The 23,722-nt window shown below is 40.3% G+C and overlaps 1 protein-coding gene across 3 annotated transcripts; it reads right to left on the bottom strand.

Annotated features, from left to right (window-relative positions):
• Positions 1-550: 550 nt before the first annotated feature.
• Positions 551-15,933, bottom strand: LOC108116369 (GATA-binding factor A). Of its 3 annotated transcripts, none has more exons than XM_017228206.2 (4): positions 15,295-15,933; positions 2,307-2,927; positions 1,983-2,244; positions 551-1,863 (listed from the first exon to the last, which is right to left on the bottom strand). In XM_017228206.2, the coding sequence occupies exons 2-4, from the start codon at positions 2,808-2,810 to the stop codon at positions 1,178-1,180; spliced, it is 1,452 nt and encodes a 483-aa protein (XP_017083695.1). In that variant the 5' UTR covers positions 2,811-2,927; positions 15,295-15,933; the 3' UTR covers positions 551-1,177. The 3 variants fall into 3 exon arrangements, with proteins under 3 accessions (XP_017083695.1, XP_017083693.1, XP_017083692.1); XM_017228204.2 differs by lacking the exon at positions 15,295-15,933 and adding an exon at positions 6,413-6,898 and having other exon boundaries at positions 2,316-2,927; XM_017228203.2 differs by lacking the exon at positions 15,295-15,933 and adding an exon at positions 6,413-6,897.
• Positions 15,934-23,722: the final 7,789 nt, after the last annotated feature.

The raw sequence follows: 23,722 nt of genomic DNA, 5'->3' as shown, positions 1-23,722 counted from the left end.
TTCCACAAAACTCTCAGCCAATTTAGGCCCAACCGCAATCCGTTCCTGATCACGTGCAATTGGCGTCCAAGAGTTCAATAGCTTCGATTGGGCTTTTTAAATTGGTACCTTGGTAGGCAGATCACGCTCTTAATTTGATCGTTTTTTACTTGTTTTTAGCGTGTATTTGGTTGCATTTGGCATTGACCGATTAACCTGTCAGCAAGTGTTGTGAAAAGGGCTAACAGTTTGGCACAACCTTTGCCAAAATAAATATTTGTATTATTTGGCATACAAATTATAAAATTATGGTGGAAACAAAAATTTTATGAAGGTAATTTAAATATAACAGTATGATTGCTTTGATGTAGTTGAGGGTAAAATAATGTAGATGTCGATGTCAAGTAATATAAGAGATTATACATGATCGAAGTCGGAGCAGCTTAAAAGTAGGCAACACTGTATTTAGCTTGTGAAAGGCCAAAAGTTTGAACGTATTGAATATACATATTTACGTAAAAACAATTTATAGTGAAGATGTTACAGCCCCCAAAACCCACAAAAGAGTAAATTTTATTTTGATACAATCTTTATTCAGCTTTGATATTCAAAAGAGCAGAGTTACAATAATACTATACCACTAAATACTCGTAAAACTAAATGTTCTATGCAGTGGGTTGGTGGGGAAGTGCGGAATACACATAAAAATATTTAAGCTAGTTGAACAAGAGTTATGATAAGGACCTAAATGGAACTACATTATAAACGAAGCGATAAACAATATCTGTACACTCATAAAAAACTCCATAGATAAGCACATACATATAGACGTAGATTTGTACAACAAGAATTGCTAGTAGTTATTTACAAGATATAAAAACTAAGTGCCATTCAGGCATATCTTAAGCTAGAAACACCCACTTTGCTTTTAGAATTTTAATCAAATTTAGCTAATTTATAATAGCTTAAATTATTGCTATTTCCTGAAACATACGTTTTAGAAAAAGTGTTTAAGCCATCAAAATTAGTTAATCCTGATTAAAACTCCATTACAAATCAGGACGAATAGGTCTAATATCTAAAGTCTTTTCAATGCCAATGATTTCAACGAAGGCTTCAAGTTGGGGTGCAGTTGGTGAGGAGGAGGGAGATCACATCACAGAGCCAAAGTCCATTGTCCAGTGCCCAGGGTTTCGTTCTATGACGTGGCCATCAGCTTGGCCGCCTGGATGACGTTGTGCTGGTGATGATAGCCAGCCAACTCACTGGCCGCTCCGCCTGCCATGGCCGCCGTTGATGCAGCACCTCCCAGTGCCCCGAAGGTGCCTCCGAAATAGCAGTTGTTCACATAGTCATAGTTGGTGGCACTCGCCTCCGTCTTAACTCCATAGGCGGCAGCTGCGGCGGCTGCATGCAAATGATGATGGGCAGCCGCCGTTACATGATGTCCATGGGATCCGCCAAGATGATGGTGGTGCTGGTAGTGGGGCGAAGGAGTTCCATTGCTCAGAGTCGGCGTCTCGGCACTGTGCGAGGTGTAGGCGGACGCACTGCCTCCGCCCGTACTACTGCCGGGCGTGTAGAGTTGCGATCCTGCCGCTCCATGAAGTTGACGGGCACTCAATTGGGATTGACCGGAGGTTGGAGTCATGCCGTGACCATGTTGCTGGTGCTGCTGTTGCGTCGTCGCCTGTCCGTAAAGCGGAAAGCATTGCTGGTGAGCCGACTGCTGTTGCTGCTGCTGCTGTTGTTGCTGCTGTTGCTGTTGCTGCTGCTGGGTGTTGTGATGTCCCATCAATGTACTGCCACTGCTGGGGCTGCTCTTCAGATCCGTGTGCAGCTTGGCTAGACTATGGCGTTCCAAGCTAAGGGAGGGCTTGAGATCTGTTAGGAAAAGAAATCTGGTTAGTGTCTTTGAAAATATAATTCTCGTTTTCCCAAATTGGTACTATAATGGTGAGCTCCTTATTAGGATTATAAAAAACATTCTAAACAAAACTTACCGTGCTCTTCCTTGCACTCCTTGATGGTCTCCAAAGCTGATCCAGAACCAGTGCTAGCTGAACCACTTCCAGTTTTCTTGGGCTTTCGTTTCCTTGTCTGAATGCCGTCCTTGCGCATGGCCAGTGGTCTGTTGACTCCGTGCAACTTGTAGTACAAGCCGCAGGCATTGCACACGGGCTCGCCATCGTTGTTGCGCCTCCACAGTGTTGTGGTCCGGGTGCCGCAGTTGGTGCAGCAAAGTCCCATTCTTCTGGTGGCAGTCTAAAAGGAGGAGTCACTGATTAGTAAGTTAATCTATAGCAGAGCTGGAGGGGACTACTCACTGCACTCACCAGGCGCTTGCTGGGTTTGATCAGCGGCCGGTTCATTCCGTTCATCTTGTGGTAGAGACCGCAGGCGTTGCACAGATAGTGACCAGTTCCATCACGCCTCCACAAAGGAGTTGAAATGGCACCACAATTGACGCACTCGCGTCCCTCTCCAAACTGAAAGTCCATGGCGCTCTCGTAGGGTGAGGAGCGCTGGAAGCCCGACGGATCGTAGGCACTGCGCCAGGATCCCATCATCACTGCGGCATTTGGAGAGTAGAACTGCGCCGGCAGTTGCGCATGCGCCGATCCAAAGCTTTCGGTGGTCCAGGCATTCTGTGCCGCAGCGCTTCCAAAATGGGCAGCCACATGGTTGTACTGTCGGTTTGAAGGCACGTAGACTGGAGCATTTACCGCCTGCTGGTGATAGCCGGATACTCCGACTCCCACTCCGGCACTGGCTGCACTCCCGGCGGCAGCAAGGTCCGTATATGCCGCAACGGCGCTGCTGTGGTACATCTTTACGGCGGCGGCGTGGGAGGCTGAAGCGGATGTGGAGGCCACCGGCAGGGTAACGTTCTGTAGGTCGCCGCTGAAATGCGGATAGTCACGTGCTGACAACTGATCCGATGTGGACTGTAAGAAGAAAATACCAATAATAATTAATAGATGTAAAAGGTGTTAAGAAAAAATGATTAACTAAATTTCTAATTATTATTATTATTATAAAATTAAACACATAATTGCAGGACTTCCCCTTTAAGTTCCTTTGCAATACTCTCATTTCCATCTCTTTCATTCAAGAACTCTCATTGGATGCTCTGGCATTTGGGCAACTCCCCTTGTCCGTCAGCCATTTTGGATTCGATTCTTGCTGCAGCTCCTTTGACTGCTATACAACCCTCCCCTGTGGCATTATCCCCTCCTCCTGAATCAAAACCTGTTTTCCCAGACTGCGCCCTTTCGGGTTACCAACTCGAGTTAATGGCGCTCTCTGCATCTCGCACTGCTCGTGTATCTTGGCATCCGTGAGTTTGTGCATCTGTATCTTTCGCTTCGCAGCACTTATCTGGTGCGTAGGCACTTCGATTTCTTTACAGAGGAGGAGGAGGAGATGGTATGGTCATAAAGTGTCATTTGCAGGCACTCGGTACGCAGTTTGAAATTATAAATTAGGGAAGTGCGTATAGATGAATTCATAAAATAGAGATAAACAGGGGTAAAGCAGGTATTCTAATCATTCTATTTCTTTAGTTAAAATATCTTTGGCATTACTCGTATTAAACTTTATTAGCTAAACAATAAATTACTAATAATAAACCTTCCTATAATTGCGTTTATTTCTACTTTACCATTTTTTATTTCTCAAAACATTTTCATTGTTCATTCAACATTTTTGCACCAAATGAGGGAAATGTTTTCAAGTGGCGTTGCTTGGTTTTTCCCCACATACACTTAAATATTTATTCAGATACGATTTTATTTTTTGTTATTCCTATTTCAGAAAAGTTCAATAGCCAAAGATGCAAAAGCAACCACAACAACAACAACAACAACACTAACGCCAGCCGACAGCGATCATCGAAATCTGTGCTTCACATCGATTTCAATTAAGGCGCCAATTGCATATTTTTATTTATGCGGATATATTCGAATATATTTTTAAATTGCCTTTACAGTCAGCACCAAAAAGTTGAAAAAAAAGAGGGAAAAACATTTGACGTCTTTATCTTATCCCACAAATTTAATGCGATGATGTATGAAATTTTTAATTTTTCTCATTCCCGCTCGCCTCTCGAGGGGGCCGCAAAAGCAAATAAATTTAATTTGTAAACAGATGGCCACTTAAGGGGCGGGGAGACTCGGAATGGCAAAGTTTGGGCAATATTAATGAAATTAAAAGATTTTAAATTGCAGTTCAATGTAATTGCAGGCAACCAAGTTGTTGGGCAAGAACTCGTTGCAAGGGATCTGCGGTTTGAAAAGTGCCGCCGGCAATTTGAGCAATTAAATTTGAGAAATAATATATTAAATAATTATATCTGTATTAGTATCAGGAGTAACTCATATAATTGTTCTAAGATGAAGTAAGTGTTTCCTATTAATCGACTTAAAATTAAATGCAAAATCTTGAGTAGATTTATCGATTTTACGATAGAAATAAAAGTCTTTACATTGTTAAGTTAAATTTCATATTAATTAAAGTACAATACGCTGTTTTTCGTATTCCTTCACCAAATTAAAAATGATTTTTTTATTGTCTGATACATTTTTTATATGTACTTTATTTTTACACTTTATGGCCTTTAAATTCACACTTTTGTGCTCAAAAAGATAATTTATTGAAAAGCATTTTAAAGTAAAATAATGTTACATTAAAAATATCAAAGCAAGAATTTAACATTTATGTAAACTCAAAAGTTAATAAAATTTCTTTGCTTTTAAGCTTGATTTTCCACAAAGTTATGGGTTAATCAATCAGATTGATTGAGTGCAACGTGACGTATGAGCAATAATATTTAATACTCCACACGCAACTGTCAAAACAAATTAATAGTGAGAGCGAGAGGGGAATATGGCTTAAAGATCAGTGCAACAATTTCGGCTGCAATTCCCCAAATTCCATCAAACCATGAGAGCGAAAGGGACAGCGAGACGGGGGCAATCAAAGAGTTGACCACGCGTGCATAATGATGTCGCTCCCCTTAGAAGATCACTCGATCAAAGGGAGCGCCGAGTGAGAGATGCGATGGCGATGGCGATGGAGTCCGAGTCGTTGTGGAAGTTGCTGGGCGAGATCAAAGGAGTCGGCGACCACACGAAAAATTGTCAACAAGCCAGGCGCAAAAGGCCCAAATGGATGAAAGAACAGATCCAAGGGATCATGACGTACCAGTATGTATGGGTAATAACACAATGTGTGAGTGAGAAAGGGAGAGGGCGCTTTGGCGCTTATTAAAAAGCGATCAGCAAAAGGGACAAGCCGCGAAATCCCTTAAAGGAGGCGAGGAATTCAAATTAACAGCCATAAAAAATCAATTTCATAAAAGTGCACTTAAAAAAATTACATGTTGCCATTATTAAAAACAATTTTTTAAAAAATATATAATAAAAGTCTACAAAAATAAAATATTTCGAATAATTTCTATTCTCATCCTCTTAATAACCTTAAACTCTTAAATTCATTAATTTACTGTAAATTTTCTCTTAGTGCACTAAAGAAGAGAATCAAAAGAGGATACCGAAACCTATACGAAGTATAACGTTAATAATTTGTCACCGCAAATGAAGGAACAAAAACAAACAGAGAAAACCACTTGAGCAGAGCCGCAGAGCTCAGTCAGAAGCAGGATGAAAAGGAGCAGTCGGAAGAGGTGGGGAGGGGATCGGAGGATAAGTGGAGAACGAGGATGAGCGGCGCTTTGAGTGTTTGTGTCTTGTTTGCATCCCGCTCTCAGGCTGGCGCTCTGCCGTCAAGTGGAGGATCCTGTTTTCGACTCTCCACTCCTCTCCACTTCAGCCAACTCCACTTGACTCATTCATTCATGATCTTTGCTATTCCAGGCTCTCTCTCTGTGCTTTCTCCTACCTCTTATTTACCCCATCGCCTTCTCCTACTCCAACTTGGTTAGTTGGATTCGGTTTTGGATTTTGTTTTGGCCTAATCGCCGGAGCCATTTAAGTTTGCCGCCTGTCAAGGCTCATTTTATGTGAGGAAAGTCATTTTACTACAACTAATAGATGCATAGAGATTAAGGAGTTATTAAATTTGATGCGAACTAATTAATCCGATTAAATATTTTGCGGTGAAAGATAATGACCGAGAGGCAAACATATTTCGGATTGTTTTCAAGATTTTTAAAATAATATTCATACTATGAGTTCCATTCTTTTAAGTTGGGTTTAAAAACTGCTTTTCCTAAAGATGACCACCTATTCTAGATACGTTTATAAATAATTACATCATCTTATTATCATATCGAAAAGCAGTTTCTTATGATTGATAGTCTCATTATCTGCAATTCAAGTTGGAAACTTGATACGACAGCCGAAAAAAAAGAAGCTGAAGCACATGTTCGGTGACATATTTACGAGAACGTGAAAAACGTGAGGAAACTTACATCGCCATCACTCAGTAAGATGCCCATGATTTATGGCCAAATAATTCGCAGCTCGTTTTAGAATGATTAATGTTCCACGCACGCAGCTCAGTTCAAGTTGAGGTCGGGCTTCCGATATGGTTATATATATATTTTTGATTCTGTATAGCTATGGCTATTGATATTGACGTTGGGAAGTATAAATAAATAATCGTATCACAAATACATTCGGATTAATTGCAACAAGCTCTGAAATGTTTTATTGCACTTTTACACGAAATTTGTTTATTATTTATATGGCATTTTATGGGCCTTGTTGTAAGACATTTGATTAATGTGGCCTATAAAGCGATAAATTTCGGTTTAATCCATTTACGACCACTTAACCGATTCCGGGGCTTTTGTTTTTATTTTATTTTTTTTTTTTTTAGGTTTTATTTTTCAGAGAGCGAGAGCACAACGATCCGACTTCCTTGAGGCGAACAAACAAACTAAAAAACCCCTCGAAGTAAACAAAAACTTAATCCCAAATATCCAGATCCAGTTCCAGGCGTTGGCGTTGACGTCAACTGCGACAGCGACTGCGACTGCGACAGAGAAGCGGCAAGAAGTCAACGGCAACAACATAAAAAGTCAATTTCATCAATGGGCAATGGTCCGCCGTCGCTCCTCTCTCTCTCTCTCTCTTTCCCATATCCCTGCACTCCGGTAATGTCACCCAATCTTGATGGGTAAGAGCGGGATGCAGCTCAGCTGACAGGTAAAAATTTGTAGGTGCATTTCAAGACGCCAGCGGCGGGAGAGACGACGGCAGCGGCGCTGACTCGAAAATTAGTCAATTTCATGTAAGTCTTGAAAAATGATGTCCCGCACACTTGAGCCGGGAAATTGAAGCAGGTCCGCACTTGAGACCCGAAACGGTAGGCACTCTACCACTCGACTCCTCTAATCCGATTTTCAAGACCTGAACCTCTAACCATTTCTATTCCTAATCTTACACAGAAAGAAAAGGTATTCAAGATCTAGGAATTTATCTAATAATTTGATTGACTTGATAGGAGTTTATGGTGTTCTTAAAGAATAAATATATAAAATGCTAAAAATATGTCAATAATATCATAAATCATGAAGGAAAACAGTGTCCCATTCTGTTTTTAAGCATAAATTAAAGTATAGAATATACCACTCCTTTTATTTAACATTATAATAATTCCTCCTTAACTATTTTTAGTGTTTAACTTTGTCATTATCCACTTGAAATTGATATTATTTTTCTTGAGTGGATGAAGTGAATGAGAAACCGAGGCGAGATTGTGGGCACTGAAGGCCCGGCCCATTGTCAGCAGCTCATTAAATTGCCTGGGCGTGTGTCTGTCCCATAGAAAGGATCACAGGATCTCGACGGGCTCAAATTAATTGATCGCTCATCCATGGGCCTGTGTGTTTATATAGCCCTTAATGGTGGGCGATTAATTCAGATGACTGAAATTGCAACTACGGCAAGGGGAATCACAAATAATTCCTTGGAAAGTGGAATGAGGAATCGGCATTTCTATATCCACAAGTAATTTAATACTGTTAATGCGACTGATGAGTGCGTAAAGATAAAAAATGTGATTAATGTTTCTTAGAAAGTGAATTCGTAAACAATTTTTAAGGAAGTTTAAGTGACAGAGTAATACTTTTATCATTAAAAATAAGTTTATAAAATGAATAAATCTATTTATAAATTGTATAAATTTCCATTTCCTTTTGCAGCTGATATGAGCAATGGGACATAACAACATATTAATACTATAAAAATAATATTCTTAATAACCAAGCTATTGTATGAATCAATATCTAATTCTAGTTCTTGTCAGATCCAAGCCATTAGTTTACTAATTCGAAACCACAGACCGACCACAAATCACAACGGACAGCAACCCGAGACCCCAGGAGACGTCATTAATCAAGCAATTTGCCTTAGTTTCTGGCAATCGGCCAAAAGACAAGAAAAGGTTCTCGGCCAGATTCGCTCCATTAAAATGCAAAGCAAAAGTGGCAGAAAAAATAAAAGCAAAAACAAAAAAAGAAGAACAAAAGCAAGGCGAGGAAAGTCAGTCAGTCACCAAGAGAGTCCAAGGTGAGGTACGAAAGATGTCAAAACAAAAACCGCAGGGTTGGGAAGGATTACGCTGGAGACGGAGGAAGGCGGCGGCGGACATGCGCATATTTCAATCCGCGCTGACACATCCTGCTGCGCTAATGGACCTTAATTTGTGAACAGCTTTATATATCATGCGCCAGACCGTTAATGTGATCATCCACACGATCTGGCCGCGACTCGGCAGTTGAAGGTGGAGCTGGCGATAAAGTTTTTTTATGGAGCTTATCGGTTGAATGCGCGGAATGGAATGGAACTGGCACGCGCTTTCCTGGAAATGGAAATGGATACGGAAAAACTGCCAGAAGAAAGGCTCTCTCTCTCTCTCTCTCTCATTCTCTATAGCAGAGTCATTCTCAAGCGCATTGAGCCAGTGATAACGTGCAGACAAATGATAATTGCTCTGGCTCCACTCTAATCCTTCTCTGGCCGAAGTCGAAATCCCTTTTAAATGGGGTCGGGGAAATGTCGCCAGAAATTTTCAAAGTGGCGTCACCGCTTATCCGCCCCTGTCCAACCCCTTTCTTCGACTTTCTCCCACCCTACTCTTTGTGGTTGTGGGGCAGAACCGGTGAAGTCTTACTCTCGGGTACTTTGCATCTCGATGATCACAATTCCCATTGATCGTCATCCTCATCGCCATCAACATCGTCGTCTGTGCACGAGTATTTGTATGGATCTGGCTCTCTCGGCAAAGATGAAAGCGATCTTTATTGGTTTTTGTAGTGATTTTAAGTGGATTTGTGGTTCGATTCTTAATGCCGAAGTGCGCCAGGCCAGCCTCAGCCTTAGCCTCAGATTGAGATTCAGAGATCCAAAGAGATTTGGATTCAACCTCAACCTCTGTGGCACTGCGGCGGCGATGTCTCTGCGGTTATATCGTTTTTATTCAAATTTGTATGTTTATTTCTTTCTTTATGCGTAATTATGGGAATCTTCCAGCTGTCGTCCGCCAGACGAAGACATACTTGGCCCGCGGCCGTTGAGTGTTTTAGGCAGTTAGAGTCTTGTAATTATGGCCTTTGGTTCGTCTTTAATGTCGCAAATGCATCTAGCTGAGGGAAAGGGAACGGCTTACATGGACAGTGTTCTTTGATGGCTGAGTTTCCATCAGAAGTTGGGAAAGACCAGTGCGGGTTTTTTGAGAAGATTCACGGCGTTCTTTAGGGAGTTGAAAGCGTTTTATGAATATTTGCAGTCGATTGCATTATCAATATGATACGTAGCTATAAAGTGAACTATTTTATATAATTAAAACAGAAAATTATCATTATGATTATGAAGATATGTTTTAAAATCAAATCAAAGAATAAGTTAAGGTTATAGGTTTTATCACCATCTGAGTTGCTGTTCCTAAAGAATTGTAATTTCATGGCTTAAAATAACAGCGTTTTCTTATCACTTGTTAGGCATTGCAAATGGAAATTAGTTTTTTATTTATGACTCGAAAAGTTTCCTAACCCAATGTCTGGGTAATTTTCCTAGCGCCTCAAAAGTTCCGATCTGGGTTCGTTATCGAATGTGCCATTAGGGGTTCTTTTCAAGCAACCGCTGCAGTTACCCATTAAAGTAACTCCCCGAGCTCCACTTTTCGAAGTGCCAACCCCACATGTCCAGCACCCGTTACACTTGCCCCAGCCCGCACTCAATTCAAGGAGGCACTTGACATGGCAACTAAAACGCAATTGAAGTGCGACAGCTACTTACAAATTCCTGAACAACGAAATTAAAAAAAAAAATAACAAATAGAACCGGAGAACTAGCGAAGAACTCAATTTGAATATGGAAAGAAGATAAGTGAGGCCCCCTTCTACCCAGCACTGATGATTGTTCCAATCGCTGATTTTGAGTGTGTGTCAGTCTATAAACATCGTTGCGTATGGCGGCGCATTAATGCTTATCACTTTGCCTTCGGCAGGGAACTGATGGCGGAAATGGTGACTTATTGCAACTTTTCCACTGATAATGTTTCATTTGCTTATGCATTTTGTTTAATAATTAATTACCACCCAGATATGCATATCTATGCTTTGTGGTGAGCGCACTTTTATGCTGGGTCTTTTTTTTTTTTTGGTGGGCCACAAAGCGTGTGAATAACGAAAGACTCAAGCAACGAACTCGATTTGGGAGTCCTTAGGGGAGAGCATAGATGGCGTCTAAATTAAGCCTGCTTTTTGATCTTTACCGATACCATGAAGATCGGGAAGATGTCCCCCATTCTGCCTTCCTTGCCAGGTCCATTATTATTTTCTACACTGGAAAAATATGTGTTTAATATAGAAGAACTTTTCAGATGATTTTATGAGAAAGTTTTAAGATGAATATTAATCCAGAGAGTACTTAGCGCAAACATATGTTGAACTTTTGCTACATTGATACCAACAATCATCAACATGATTATCATATACATTTTTTTCCCCTGTGTAGTGGCAGTGACAAGTTTTCGGCACGCGGACTGACCGATTCCCGAGCAATGTGCCTCGAATGTGTCTCTCGATTGGGCCCCCATTTCGTCGTCCGCCGTCCGTCGGCCCCTGACCAAAGCTTTTAAGTGTCTTGGCGTCGGCGCGGCTTATGTCTTCTCTTCTACCTCCCTCCCTCCTAGTTGACATTTACATTTGTGAGATCAGAGAGAAAAACAGAGAAAGAACGAGTGAGAAAGAACTAGAGAGAGAGAGAGAGAGAGAGAGGTCGAGAACCAAGGGGAATTAATTGCTATGGAAAAATCAAGATTTAATCGGTGCTCTTGACTGTGAAAAGATGTCGCCTAATTTTCCCTAGTCTTTAATTAATTAATTATGGCCACCTAATCATGAAAATGGAAGGAAAATATGCATTGGGGAGTTTTCGAAAGTTGTTTTTTTTTTATTACCCTTTGGCGCCGGCCCCGCGGCACAAATGAACTTTAAGCCTGAGAAATATCGAGATAAGGTTCTCAACTGCAAGCGGTATCGAAATCACAATTTCTCCAACAGTATTTATTGTTGGAGCTTATATTAACCACAGCTTCCCCTAAGACCCAGCGATAAGGTCGAAGATTATGCCTCCCTCGCGAAGGTTCCGCAAGACCTCGGATACGATAAATCCGCCTTGATATCGGTATCGCCATGAATAAGGCTAGCTTATCATGCTGACTCTTTGTATTCAGGCTAAAAATTATACCGTATATGATTTATATGGCGTTGTGATAGGAATTTAATCATGCGCCACTGGTAAACAATATTTGTGGATAAGAATTGGATTGGAGGGCAGTGAACGAGTGTTTTGATTTAAATCTTTGACCTGAAACCAAGAGTTACTGTTTACTCAAATTTAAACAATAACAACCTACTCACTAGCTTTGCCTATTTTTCATTAGATAAGAAACATTCGACGCCTAAAACATAAATAAATATGCATTTTTTATATTTATTTGTTTGAGATTATTAAATATTTTAGCATTTATTCTCTAGTTTGGGAAATTTCTAAAAATTAGCACTTAACCTTTTCTATTTTCCAAAAAATATTCAATAACCCACACACAGCAAGCCACTCAGACTGCTGACGCCAAGTTCCCGGCTACCGAGAAGTCTCAGGACCTCGCCAGGATCTCCTATCTTTCATCCCAAGTCCTTGGCTAACACGCAATTAGCCGCCGTCTCACTGGACACGGCATGACTTCCAGGACGTTGGGTCAATGGGTCTCCAGTTTAGGGCTGTACTTCCTATTGGGCCCCTGTTACTGGCCCGTTGACCTGCTTGAGGTGAACTGCAGCCAGGGGCATTTATCATGGCCTGCCAGTTGTTTCTGCCGGCGATACACTTTCCACTTGCGTGATGCATTCTCGAAAGCCAGCCAGCTCTACCTGAATGAATATGGTTATGGACATGGCTACGAGCCGGGTTCAGTGCAGTTTCGACGACTTGTGTTAGTGCTGTGTAGGCTGGTGGTCAGCTTGGCGAGCGAGTGTTGAAATTGCATAATTAGGTTGGGTTGTTGCAGTTTGCATTTTTAGACGAGTATTTCTGGGGGTTGTTTGAGCAGAGTTGCCAGGTTGTTTTGAAATTTGAATATTTTAAAATATTCAAACTTACTTTTTAAAGTACTATTATTGTAAAATGCATTTACTGGATAATGTTTGATATCTTAGTATAATTTTTATTAACTTTTAATGAAAGGTGCCTTATTTTGATGATTTTTAAATAGTTTTATTCAGTATCTCATAGAAGTTAATATCATATTTTCAATTTGGAATGTTATAAATTAGTATCTTACATCATGAACTATCAAAAAATGTATTTTTTTTCTTAACTCTACAACCCTAACTCTCTATGACCTTTGGTTTGGCCTCGCTAAACATTTTGGGTTAAGATTTATGATGCAATTTCCCGAAAATTCTCTCGGACCAAAACTGGAGACAAAGTTAGAGCCATTTAACTAGTTTTGTTTTGCCTTCTTTCCGATGTTTGAAGCCAATTTCAGTTTTATGGTTTTTGTTGGTCTCATAAAAGTGTCATAAATTAAAAGGCGCTTAAACACGCACACAGATCCATCCACTTGGATGGACATGGACATGGATATGGCGGAGGGATCTCATGTAACCTGTGCCACTGGTCACACGCAGCGCCTTTGACTCATGACCTCCTCCGAGGGCAGAATAGGGCATGGGTTTGGCTGGCCTTTTGGCCTGCTTTTATGGCCCCTCAGGACTTGCCTTTACTGTTTTCCACCTAATGATTTTATGGCACTTTTTGCAATATTTTCCGTGCACTCGAGAATCTGCCGTCATGTTGTGTCATTGTCAACACTGTCCGGGCACTATGGGATTCCATTCTCTGGTCACTCGGCTGTCTGGGTCATCCATTCTGTTGTCCAGTTAGTGGTGGCGCCAGCAGTTAATTGCTATATGGAATGGCACTTGTTAGTGTACCTGATGAGGGATGACAGATTGGTGGCCTCTGCTCGGAAGTGAAAGTGTAGCAAAGGGTTGTAAGATCTTTGAGATTGATGCTAATTGGTGTTTGGTCAAGGATGGATATTGAAATGATAGAAGGGTTGCTAATTCGACTGGGTGTTCAAGGTTATTGGATTGATTTTAAAAGATTTTTAGTTCAAGGTCTCTCTAAGCGTGTCTATTTTTATGAAGGTAAGAGGTAGAACTTATTATACATCCCAAATTGTATCTCTCAAGTCTCTACATGAAACAAATAGCATTTCTGTTCTATTTTTACACCTCTTAAGGAAGGAAATATAAATTTTGAATCCAAAAGTAGTGCAACTTATAGAGAAAACACTTTTCTTTATAAAGTTGCAGAATTCTCAGTTAAATAAAGATATAGGTATAGTAAAAAAAACGCTTTAATTTATTAATGGAAGAATACTTTTACCACAGCTTGTTGAAAGGCGATAAAAGCACTTTGGCTGCAATAAAATCCGAGATAAGGTCTCTTTGAGATGCCTAATTGTTGCCAAACAATTTCATTTCTTTTGGAACTGTAAGCTGCCTTTGGAACCCCTTTTCACCTCCCTTTTTGTCAGTTACTTACACCTTGTTCTAATTTATGTGCATTACCAAAGAGTTTTGGCCATGTTCGGAGCGGGAAAAACTAGACGAGACCCTAATGAATAGTGATACGAGCTAATGTTAATGTTAATTCGAATGTTAATGACTGCCGTCCGTTGTTCTTGCAAGTTTTGCTCTGGAGTCTTTTGTTTGGGGTTGGCCCGAGTCGGCAATTTATGTATCTGCAGTGCAATTGTGCGAATAATTATGCCAACTACTGGTTCTCTGTGCTGCTGAGTGTTGAAAAATGTATGAAACAAGTGAAGTTTTCATTCGTTTTTCAACGACTTTCAGGCTCCACATCAATTATATCCCGCTGAAATGGAAGGTTGAAAGATTTTTGACACTTGGTCTTTGAAACGGGGAGCTAATCGAAACAAAACTGCGCTCATGTCAACTGCCAATGGACGCCAAGTTCATATCAAAAACCCTCCCCTGGAACAGCCCCTTAATCTTCAAACTTTGACAGCTCAAAAGTTGAACGGAAATTTATCGCTTTTCTTGCTATATTTTATGGCAATTAATGCCTGAATATAAAACTCAAGCGCATAAATTACAATTCAATTAAATTATTGAAAAACACAACAAAGCCAAAGGCAACACGCTCAGCTGCTAATGGCACAATCGAAAATGATTTACTTGCCAACATTTTTGTTGGCCAAAAAAAATTTACGACCCTTTCACCCAATTGACTTCTGAATATTACCAACTACATCGTAGACAATATCCATTTGGGTTATCAAAGATTATCTTTTACTAGTTTAGTTAGATATATCGATTAAATAGATTGTTTACATGTTCAAGATTAGTCCAATGCTAATTTCATTGTTGATCCATAAAGATTGTGTCGTGGCCGAGCTTAGCTAATTGATACAACAGATCATATTGTTTATGTCTAATTTAAGCTGTAACTGTTCTCGCACAAAGTTGCAGTTCTCCAATCATTGGAATCGATCATTGAATGGCATTTAACAACGCTCTAATGAGTTGCCACTGGAGTTGGGAACCAGTTTATATTCATTTTAGATGTTTGATAAAATGATGAGGTTAAAATGAAGATATTAAGGTTGTACTTATGAGACGGAATCTAATGATGCGATTAAAGGAATTGCTATAAATTATTGATTAAATTATTCTTATTTCTTAATAAATTCCTTTTCCTTTGCTCATAATAACCATTTAACTTTAAGCCCTTAAAATTAATTAAAACTTACTTAGTTTCTGGGATAAACAGCAAATATCTGTCTTTTTACCCTCCTTTTGATTAAGCTGCGGATCTCCAATTGCTTTGTTTGATATATGCTAATCGAGATTTGTATGCCAATTGGCAGTTATGGCACTTAATGGCCTTTTTGTTGGTCGGTTAAACAGAAATGTAAACTGCTTTTAAATCGCATTTATTGTTTTCACAGCGAACGTTTTGTGAGTTTTTGTTTAGTGTGTGCTTGGTGGTTTGTTGATTTGATTTTGAATGGCGGTGTCCAAACAAAAGGCACCACAAATCACACGAAAAATCACAAAAAAACTAAAAGATCACGAAGATCTCGGTTCACTCACAGATACACATAAGCTATCCAGTTGGAGATGATGGCCAATGGATGCTAGAACCGGAACCCGTTTAATTAATCAAAAACGTTGACTATTAAAACTGTGAGTTTTCCAGTTTTCTGTTAATGAATAATTGCTGTTTTCGCTTATAGATCACTGTTGTTTATTTTGAATTTTTGATTTTTGGCGACGGCAATTCGCGTTTCGCTCGCTTCATTCGCTGCGTTTTCGCGTGTCGCGCATAAACGTTCGGAATCCAACTGAAGGCAAGGAATTTCAAATTCGACGGGGACTCCTTGTCGCACCGCCTGCGCTGCTGTATGCGAGTGTGTATGAGTACGTTCTGATTGGAATGGGGAAGCACAGGCGAACACACACACACACACACACAAACACAAGATGGAGTGAGCAAGCGAGCGAGCGCGTTTCTTTTGGGCTTCCGGTTGGATGTGCGCCAAGAGAGCAACTGACTGCATTTGAAAATGCGCTCTTTCTCTCTCTCGCGGGCAAACAAACGGGTTTCTTATACACACATACTAACACTCTTTATCGATATAAAAGTGGGTGTTGCCTTGGCGATAGCGCGCTCTCTCTCTTTATCACACACTTGGCAACCCATCCTGCTTACTCGCTCTCTTTCTTAATCGAAATGTGGCCATATTAAAGTTTGCTTGATTTGCTGTTTAGATATTGGTGTTTTTTTTACAACAAACGAGAGAGAGGGCGAGTGTGAGTGAGTGAGAGAGCTAGAGCGAGAGGGGGCTATACTCTGGGGACAGCCCACTTTGAGCTGGCTAATGCGGCGTATGCGCAATATCGCCACTTCGCCATTTAAAGACCATTATTTTCGCTAATAAAAGAAATAAATAACATAATATCAAAGCCATAAGCCAGGACTCCTCTTTTTCCGCTGCTAAAATCCATACTTTATGTGCTCTTTAATTGGCTGCTTCATAACTCTTCTGCCATCGCAATTAATGGCCATGTTATATACACTTACTTATGTACCCGAACTTGTGTACTAGTTAGTCGGCTGCAATTTATAGGTTTAACGCCCACTTGTGATTTATTTATCTGATAATGTCTTCATTAAGCTGATGCCATTTACATACATTCAATCGGTACGAACTTTAGAGGTGAGAATAAACAAATTCTTTTTGATTTACAAATTAGTTTTGCCATTCATTTGTCATAATGCCGATAAGGCAATCAGTTAATGCTGCCTTCGATGCATAAATTTTAATTATTAGCATTGCAAAAGGCTTTTCAATGAGAACAAATTATTCGGTTGCAGTTTTTGCGGCCATAAATTACATCGATTGAGTTTATAAATAACAAATGTAGAAACTTTTTAAGACATTGGTTTGCAATCGTATTTCTGGGATCAGTACATACGTTTTCTATCGAGTTCTCTTTTTTCTTATCTTCAACTTAGTAAACCTTTTCCTCTGAAAAATCTATATATAGACAAGTAAAGAACTCCCTTCTTATACATTCGTGATCTTAACTTTCTCTAAAAAATCGAAAATGTTGACGCATTAAACTGATGCTCTTCAAGGAAGTTGTAATCTTTGATTGAGCTTTTTGTGTCATGCCACTTCTCGGGATTTTATATAAGCAATGACTAATCTGGCGAGATAATATAATAATATAATATACTGCCCACGCAATTTATATAGTCATAATGCATAATCTGTTTTTGTAAACTAATGAGATTGTAATGTCATGACACATTTTTCTTCCCCCAAAAAACGCTCCTTCTTACGCACATAGCAAGTTCCTTATTTACTAATTACTTGTCAGCATTAAAAAATTGCCATTTTAAATTGGAATTTCAGGCGGGGACAGTCCGATAAGCTTCTCGTTCCCCATTTTCGTGTCTAAGTCTGTTGGTCAAAGCCTAATGTTCAATTACCACAAATTAAATTTATTAAATGGCAAGCGGGCCAGCAGACGATAAAGTTCAATTATTTATAGGAACTGCCAAAATACGAGCCAGGCCAAATCATAAAGAGAAAAAGCAGACACGGACACGAAAAGCGTTTGCCTCTACCAGTTTTCCATGTAACAAAAGGGAAGGGGTGTGTGTTGCAAAGGCGGGGGAAAAGCGAGCTGCAAATGAATTGGACCTGAAACGCGTGTAGCCGTGCGATACCCGGACGGACTTGGACGTGGCACGGACATGAAGCGCCCCAAACATGCAACAAAATTTATGCCAAGCTTTAATGAAAGCCAGACCGAAGAGGGGGCATGGGGGAAGACTTTTGGTCAGAACAGGAGATACAACACTCCCAGCGAACGGCTGACCACTGACCAATAGCAAGGCAGCTGCTTCAAAGACTGACTCCACCTCAAAATGGGGACCAGCATTGTGTGGCACCCGAAACGGGTTTCCCGTTGCAACTTGCCCCTTGTCGGCCTGCAGCGGCGTCCTGCTGATTTCCCGGCCTGATAGCCGCCGCGACAACCATGACAACCGAAAAGCCCCGCTCCTGCCCAGCTGGAGGCCAGGCCCCCGGTCTGGTTTGTGCTCCGATTGTGGCTCTGATTCCGGGGTGTGGCGTGCCGAGGTTGTGGGCTGGGGCAGAAGCCGCCAGTCTGTCCCAGCAGGGTCAAAAGTGGTAGAATTTGTAATGGTGGCCAAGAAAGAACTGCTGGCTAACAGCAGGGGCGCTCCCAAAAAAGGGTTTAACATCTTGACATCTTCAGACTTCGAAAAAGTTAAATTATTTTTCATTTTCCTTTCTTATTTTAGGTAAGAATTAATGTAAAGTTTATGCATTTACTTTAAAGATTAATAAAAAGGTGAGATCATAGATATGAGATTCCTAAGCCTTAGGACTAACATTATAAATCCCAGAAAGCTAATCTAAAAGATCTCCTTTTTTACAGAACATCGAATCCCCTTTAACCTTGTTCAACTCCACCCTTGACCTGTCCCTCTTTGTGGCGCTTGAAAAGTGGGCTGTGGCTTAAGACCGAAGTTCTCCTGCGACTCCGATTCCGACTCCTTCTCCTTGAGATGGCTGCATGGCAGTGCTTTTGGCTCCTTCTGTGCCTTCTCGTGGACTCTTATCCACGGCACTGCCATTGCAATTAATTTTGGCATTTTGACATTTACGCTTTTTGTTGGCCATGGCTGTGGCTGTTGTTGGAACTGTGACTGTGGCTCTTGTTGTGGCTGTGGTTCCTGGCCACTATCTCAAGCATACGCACATACATTTTTGTTCAGGTATGCTGGCGCTCGATAACGAGACATTTTGCCTATACAATTTCGAGCGGAATTTTCTCACGTTAAAGGGTCCACAGAAAGCGGCGCCAGTTGTGGCAAAGGGACTCGATCGAAGGAAGCCAACCTTAATTGCAACTGGTTGGGACCACTTTTGAGGCAGCATTTGAAATATTTTCCCCCTCTCCAGCATGGTTCGATAAACTAATGAAAAGCCCTGCAGGATTCTCGCAGTCGCTTAATTGAGGAGAATGCCAGTCATAGATTTCTTTACCCGGTTTCGATATGAGCGATGCTCTCAGTAAGTGGGTGCCATACATTGTAATTATTATGGCCAATATGGAGGAGACTCTACCACTTTATTTTTGTGTCGGATATGGAGGTGGCGCCTGCCAACAAAGTTGTTAAGTCTTGAGTTGGTCGTAAAGTTTATCTCTTATTAAAACATCGTCTTGGTGAATGATCTTAACATTAATGACACTATGAAAGACTATGTAAGTATTGCCATTATTGACTTATAGCTATCTTTATAGTGGAAATAAGCACTTGTTTTTGCATAGTTACCATCATTAAATGTTTGTTTTTTAGACTATAAATCCTTTTTTTTTGGAAAGAATATTTAGGTGACTAATTTTGAACTTTAGAAAAAACCAAATCAAATGAATGAATGAATCATGATTAATGAAATCATTATGAAACATCAAATTACAATGTTCTTTCTGTAAATAATGTTAAAAATATTAGTCAAAAGTTAAAATCATCTCCTTGTTGATCCCAAAACACACTCCCATAACAGCAAAACAATCGTTCAAATGCAAATCTCCCTTCGACATAAACAAAACCAAGCAGATATCAATAATTATTCCAATTGAATGCACTCGAGTGCTGGCCCAGAGAGGGGCCAAGTCTGCGGGGGATTACAATATCACAAAGTGGCCTAGCTGTTCCAGCCAAGATCATGATCAAGACTGGAAGACAGGAGGAGTGCCCCTGGTGACATTTAAAAGCTGCAAGTGCATTAGTGTGAAACAAGGTTCGAGGCGCCGTCTAAATTACAGTCAGAGGAGAGTCATCATGATCGCGATCAAGTACCATTTTCAACGCTTCCTTTGGCGCCACATTTCTGAGCTCCGGCAACCCTTTTTCCCATCTCATTTCGCCCAAGTTGCATTTCGTGATGCAAATGCGATGATGGCCAAGTGAGATGGAGTGGAGAAGCGGTCAGGCAAAGTCTGCAGCTCTGGGCGATAAGGAACGACACAGAAATATGCGGAGGAGATGGGACTGCAACTTCTATCCAGAACTCTTTTTGGGCTTCATCTTTTCGTTCTCTGCTCTTTTTTTTTTCCTCCTCGATAAGCGCCGCATCTTCAATCTTCTTCCAGGCGGCGTCTGCAGCAAGAGACAGGGAAGATAGTCTGAGAGAGAGAGGCCCATCATCATCATCATCATCATCTGTGATATGTTATACCTTATACCTTATATATGTATATATGTATTTGTGGATCTGAATGTGGATGCGGCGTATCCATTAGCTGCGTCGCCATCTCGCAACGGAGAGCAAAGATAATGTGATTTCGGGTCCGAGCCGAAAACCGAAATGGAACGAGACGCGCGTGAGTTGTGATAAGGGCTCCGAGACAAGGGAATACCTTAACCCACATCCATCCCCCATTCCCTCAGATCCACATCCATAACCATATCCATTCCCCTGTCTGTGCGGCGCTCTTTCAAGAGCAATCGCATTTTGTCTTTCGTGTGAATTCTTGGAATTTCGATATTTTTTCCTAGAACTTCAAAACGAAGCGGTTAAGTCGAGGGCTGCTGCTGCTGTTGCAGCTCTTGTGACGTCACTGGAACGTTGGGTGTGTCTTTTGTTTTGGGATTATGGTGGTGTCTCGGAAGAATGGATGTCAGAGAGTGGGGAATTGGTATTGGTAATAGCAAATTGAGAACCAATTACTGGATAACTTTACAAATTAGAGAAAGTTAAAAAGAGAAAACAATTGGAATAAACTAAGAATTAAATCCAAGACATATAACTTATTTTGTTAAGATACCTTTCTAAAACTAGAAGGATCAAATTGATTAAGTTCTGATATATAAAGTTCCCTTCAGATATCATATCAACTCGAAATTCAAATCCTATTAATCAGTTCCTTTTATTTAGAAAGCTTAAATATATGGCTAACTAATAGAAACCATTTATTGTGTAGTATAATCTGGCTGTTTTAGATCTCCTAAGCTTTGGCCAAAACAAATGATACTGGCATTCGTTCCCGATCTTAGGGTTGCCTTGGCTTCTCTCCCAATCCCCCGAATAAACCCTCTTTACGGACTTGCAGTTGCCTGGCGGCGTCCGACTATCGGCTTTTATCTATTTTAACTGCGAGTTGTTAAAGCGCATTTTCGTGTCGTTTGTCGATTTGTAATGCCAGCCATGAAGATGACGCTGACGATGATGATGGTAGCTTGCGGCCCAGGGAAGATGCATATACCCAGAGCCAGAGCCAACCCGCGACTGCGGTCGGACTTTGAAGTTGGCTAAGTGGCGCCTCGGACCCGGTTTAGGGCATATTTTTTTTCGGGCTCTCGATCCAGTTTCAGTTCGAGGCGGGTTCAAGAGGCCGCCGTGCTAGGTGGTCAACGCTGGCTAATTAAATGCACAGGGAGTGGGAGAGTTGACAGTTTCGAGTTTATGTTGGCTTTTATACCCCCACCGAATGACCCTGCCCTGGCCTGTACTCTATCTGCATCATATATGTTTGCAGTGAAAGAAAAGAAGTTTGGTTTATCATTTTCATGTCAATGTGATAAGTGAACTACGAAGAATTGGAACTGATTTTTCTTTATCATAGCTAAGTATACATCTTTCTTTACAGTATCTTCAGAGATCATTTAACATCACATTTTCTTTTTGTGTAACAAAAAGTAACAATCGTTACTTAACTGTTATTGGACATGAGCAAATGCGCGTTCGCCTTGGCCAATTGCAATTAACTTAATAGAAATTCAAATGCATGCAAGGCTCCGGAGATTAGCGGATCGTTTTCTCGAATCCCCTCCACCTCCCCAGCCAATCCCTCAGTTCTTGCGACGTTGTACGTCTGTCATAATTCCAGCGATAATGTCAGAGCGTTGCAACTTGTATAGTAAGTGTGCCAGGAGATCAGGCAAAAGGGGAGTGCGGCGTGGTGGCATCTGAAAAATGGCGCTCGCTGTCGTATCTTGTTGCCTGTCACATTGAATTATTATTTTACGGACTCGTTACCCCTCTACCCCTGCTAACCAAGCACTTGGCCAAGAAAATTGGAAATGGAACAGGTTGGTCGCTAATGTTTTAATTCGCTGCTGCAGAGGATGTGCCGCAGTGGCCACAGGTGCGGCAGCAATTAGTGCTACGCTTATTATGGATTGCAGAGTTATTAAAGCATAAATACAATTGCGATTCCGATATACTTTATGTGTCTGATGGGTCTAATTAAAATGTGTATGCAGTAGCAGCTCTTTGCCGCTCGTCTGTCCAGGAAACGCTCAGCACAAATGTAGGAAATGTGTTTTTACATGCTTTAGGAAAAATTCCGCTATTTTTGCGAGAAAATACATTTTCCATTTTTAAATTCGAATACATAAGTAAATTAATAAAGAGCTTGAAATTGTATTATTTTCCATATTTTAACCATTTTTAGCCTTTTTCTGACTGAAATATTTTTTTAACGAGAAAAATGAGAAAAAAGTTTTTAACAACATTTGGTATACTTATTATCGGGTTTTAAAGCTATAAATTGGTCAAAACAAGACGAACAGCTTTAGGAAAGACAGTTTTGAGTAGGTAACAATCCAAACTAACGATCTGTTAGGCTTTACAGATGAATTTGGGAAAATCATTTTTGGCCAATTTTTTGCATTTTTTAAGCGACACCATCATCTTTGAGAAAAATTGTGAAAATTGTCACTTTTAGGCTTGAATGCAGATCGATTAAGAATTAAAAAACATGCCTAACGAGGTATTACATTCCATATTTGGACAAGTATAGACTTAGTTATGGTCATTTTTGGGGGAAATAGGAAGAAAGCAAATTTAGCATTTTCGATAAGGGGTAACATCATCTTTTTTTGTAAAAAATGTTCAAAAATTGACATTTTAAACTGTGAATGCAGTTCGACTAGGGATGAGAAAAAAAACTCAACGTGATATGGCATTCCACATTCGGACTATTATTGGCTTAGTTATAGGCATAATACTGAGACTTCGAGGAGAAAATCTGAGAAAACTAATTTTCGCATTTTGGATAAGGGCTTAACATCATCTTTTTTTGTTAAAAATGGCCAAAAAATTACATTTTCAACTTTGAATGCAGATTTACTAAGAATTAAAAAACAAGCTCAACGAGGTATTGCATTGGATATTCGGGCCATTATTGGCCTAGTTATGGGCATAATACTGAGATTTTGAGGAGATAATCTTAGATAACCCATTTTCCATCTTTTTTTTTTTAAAATGAGCAAAATTTTACATTTTAAACTGTGAATGCAGCTCGACTAGGAATTAAAATACAAAATCAACGAGGTATTACATTCCATATTTGGACCATTTATATCATCATTTTTTAGGTAGGGTTAAAAATGTGTTTTTTTCAGGTTTAAGTGCAGATTTATAATAAATTAAAACACAAACTCAACGAGATTGAGCTTAACACCTAACGAATTTACCTATGCCTAAAGTTCAATACTCACATCTTTTTTGGCCTTTTGGCTTTTCTTTCTTTACCCCTAAAAATAGAGCTCCACGAGTCCGTACCATTTCGTTTAGATCCGTTGGAAACCATTCCATTCCACTTGCACAACTTGACGCTGCACATAAT

The sequence above is a fragment of the Drosophila eugracilis genome, unplaced genomic scaffold (genome assembly GCF_018153835.1).
Source record: "Drosophila eugracilis isolate 14026-0451.02 unplaced genomic scaffold, ASM1815383v1 contig_367, whole genome shotgun sequence".
NCBI classification, from domain to species: Eukaryota; Metazoa; Arthropoda; class Insecta; order Diptera; family Drosophilidae; genus Drosophila; species Drosophila eugracilis.
Note: the sequence above shows the minus strand (reverse complement) of the source record. Positions and strands in the feature narration are given on the sequence as shown.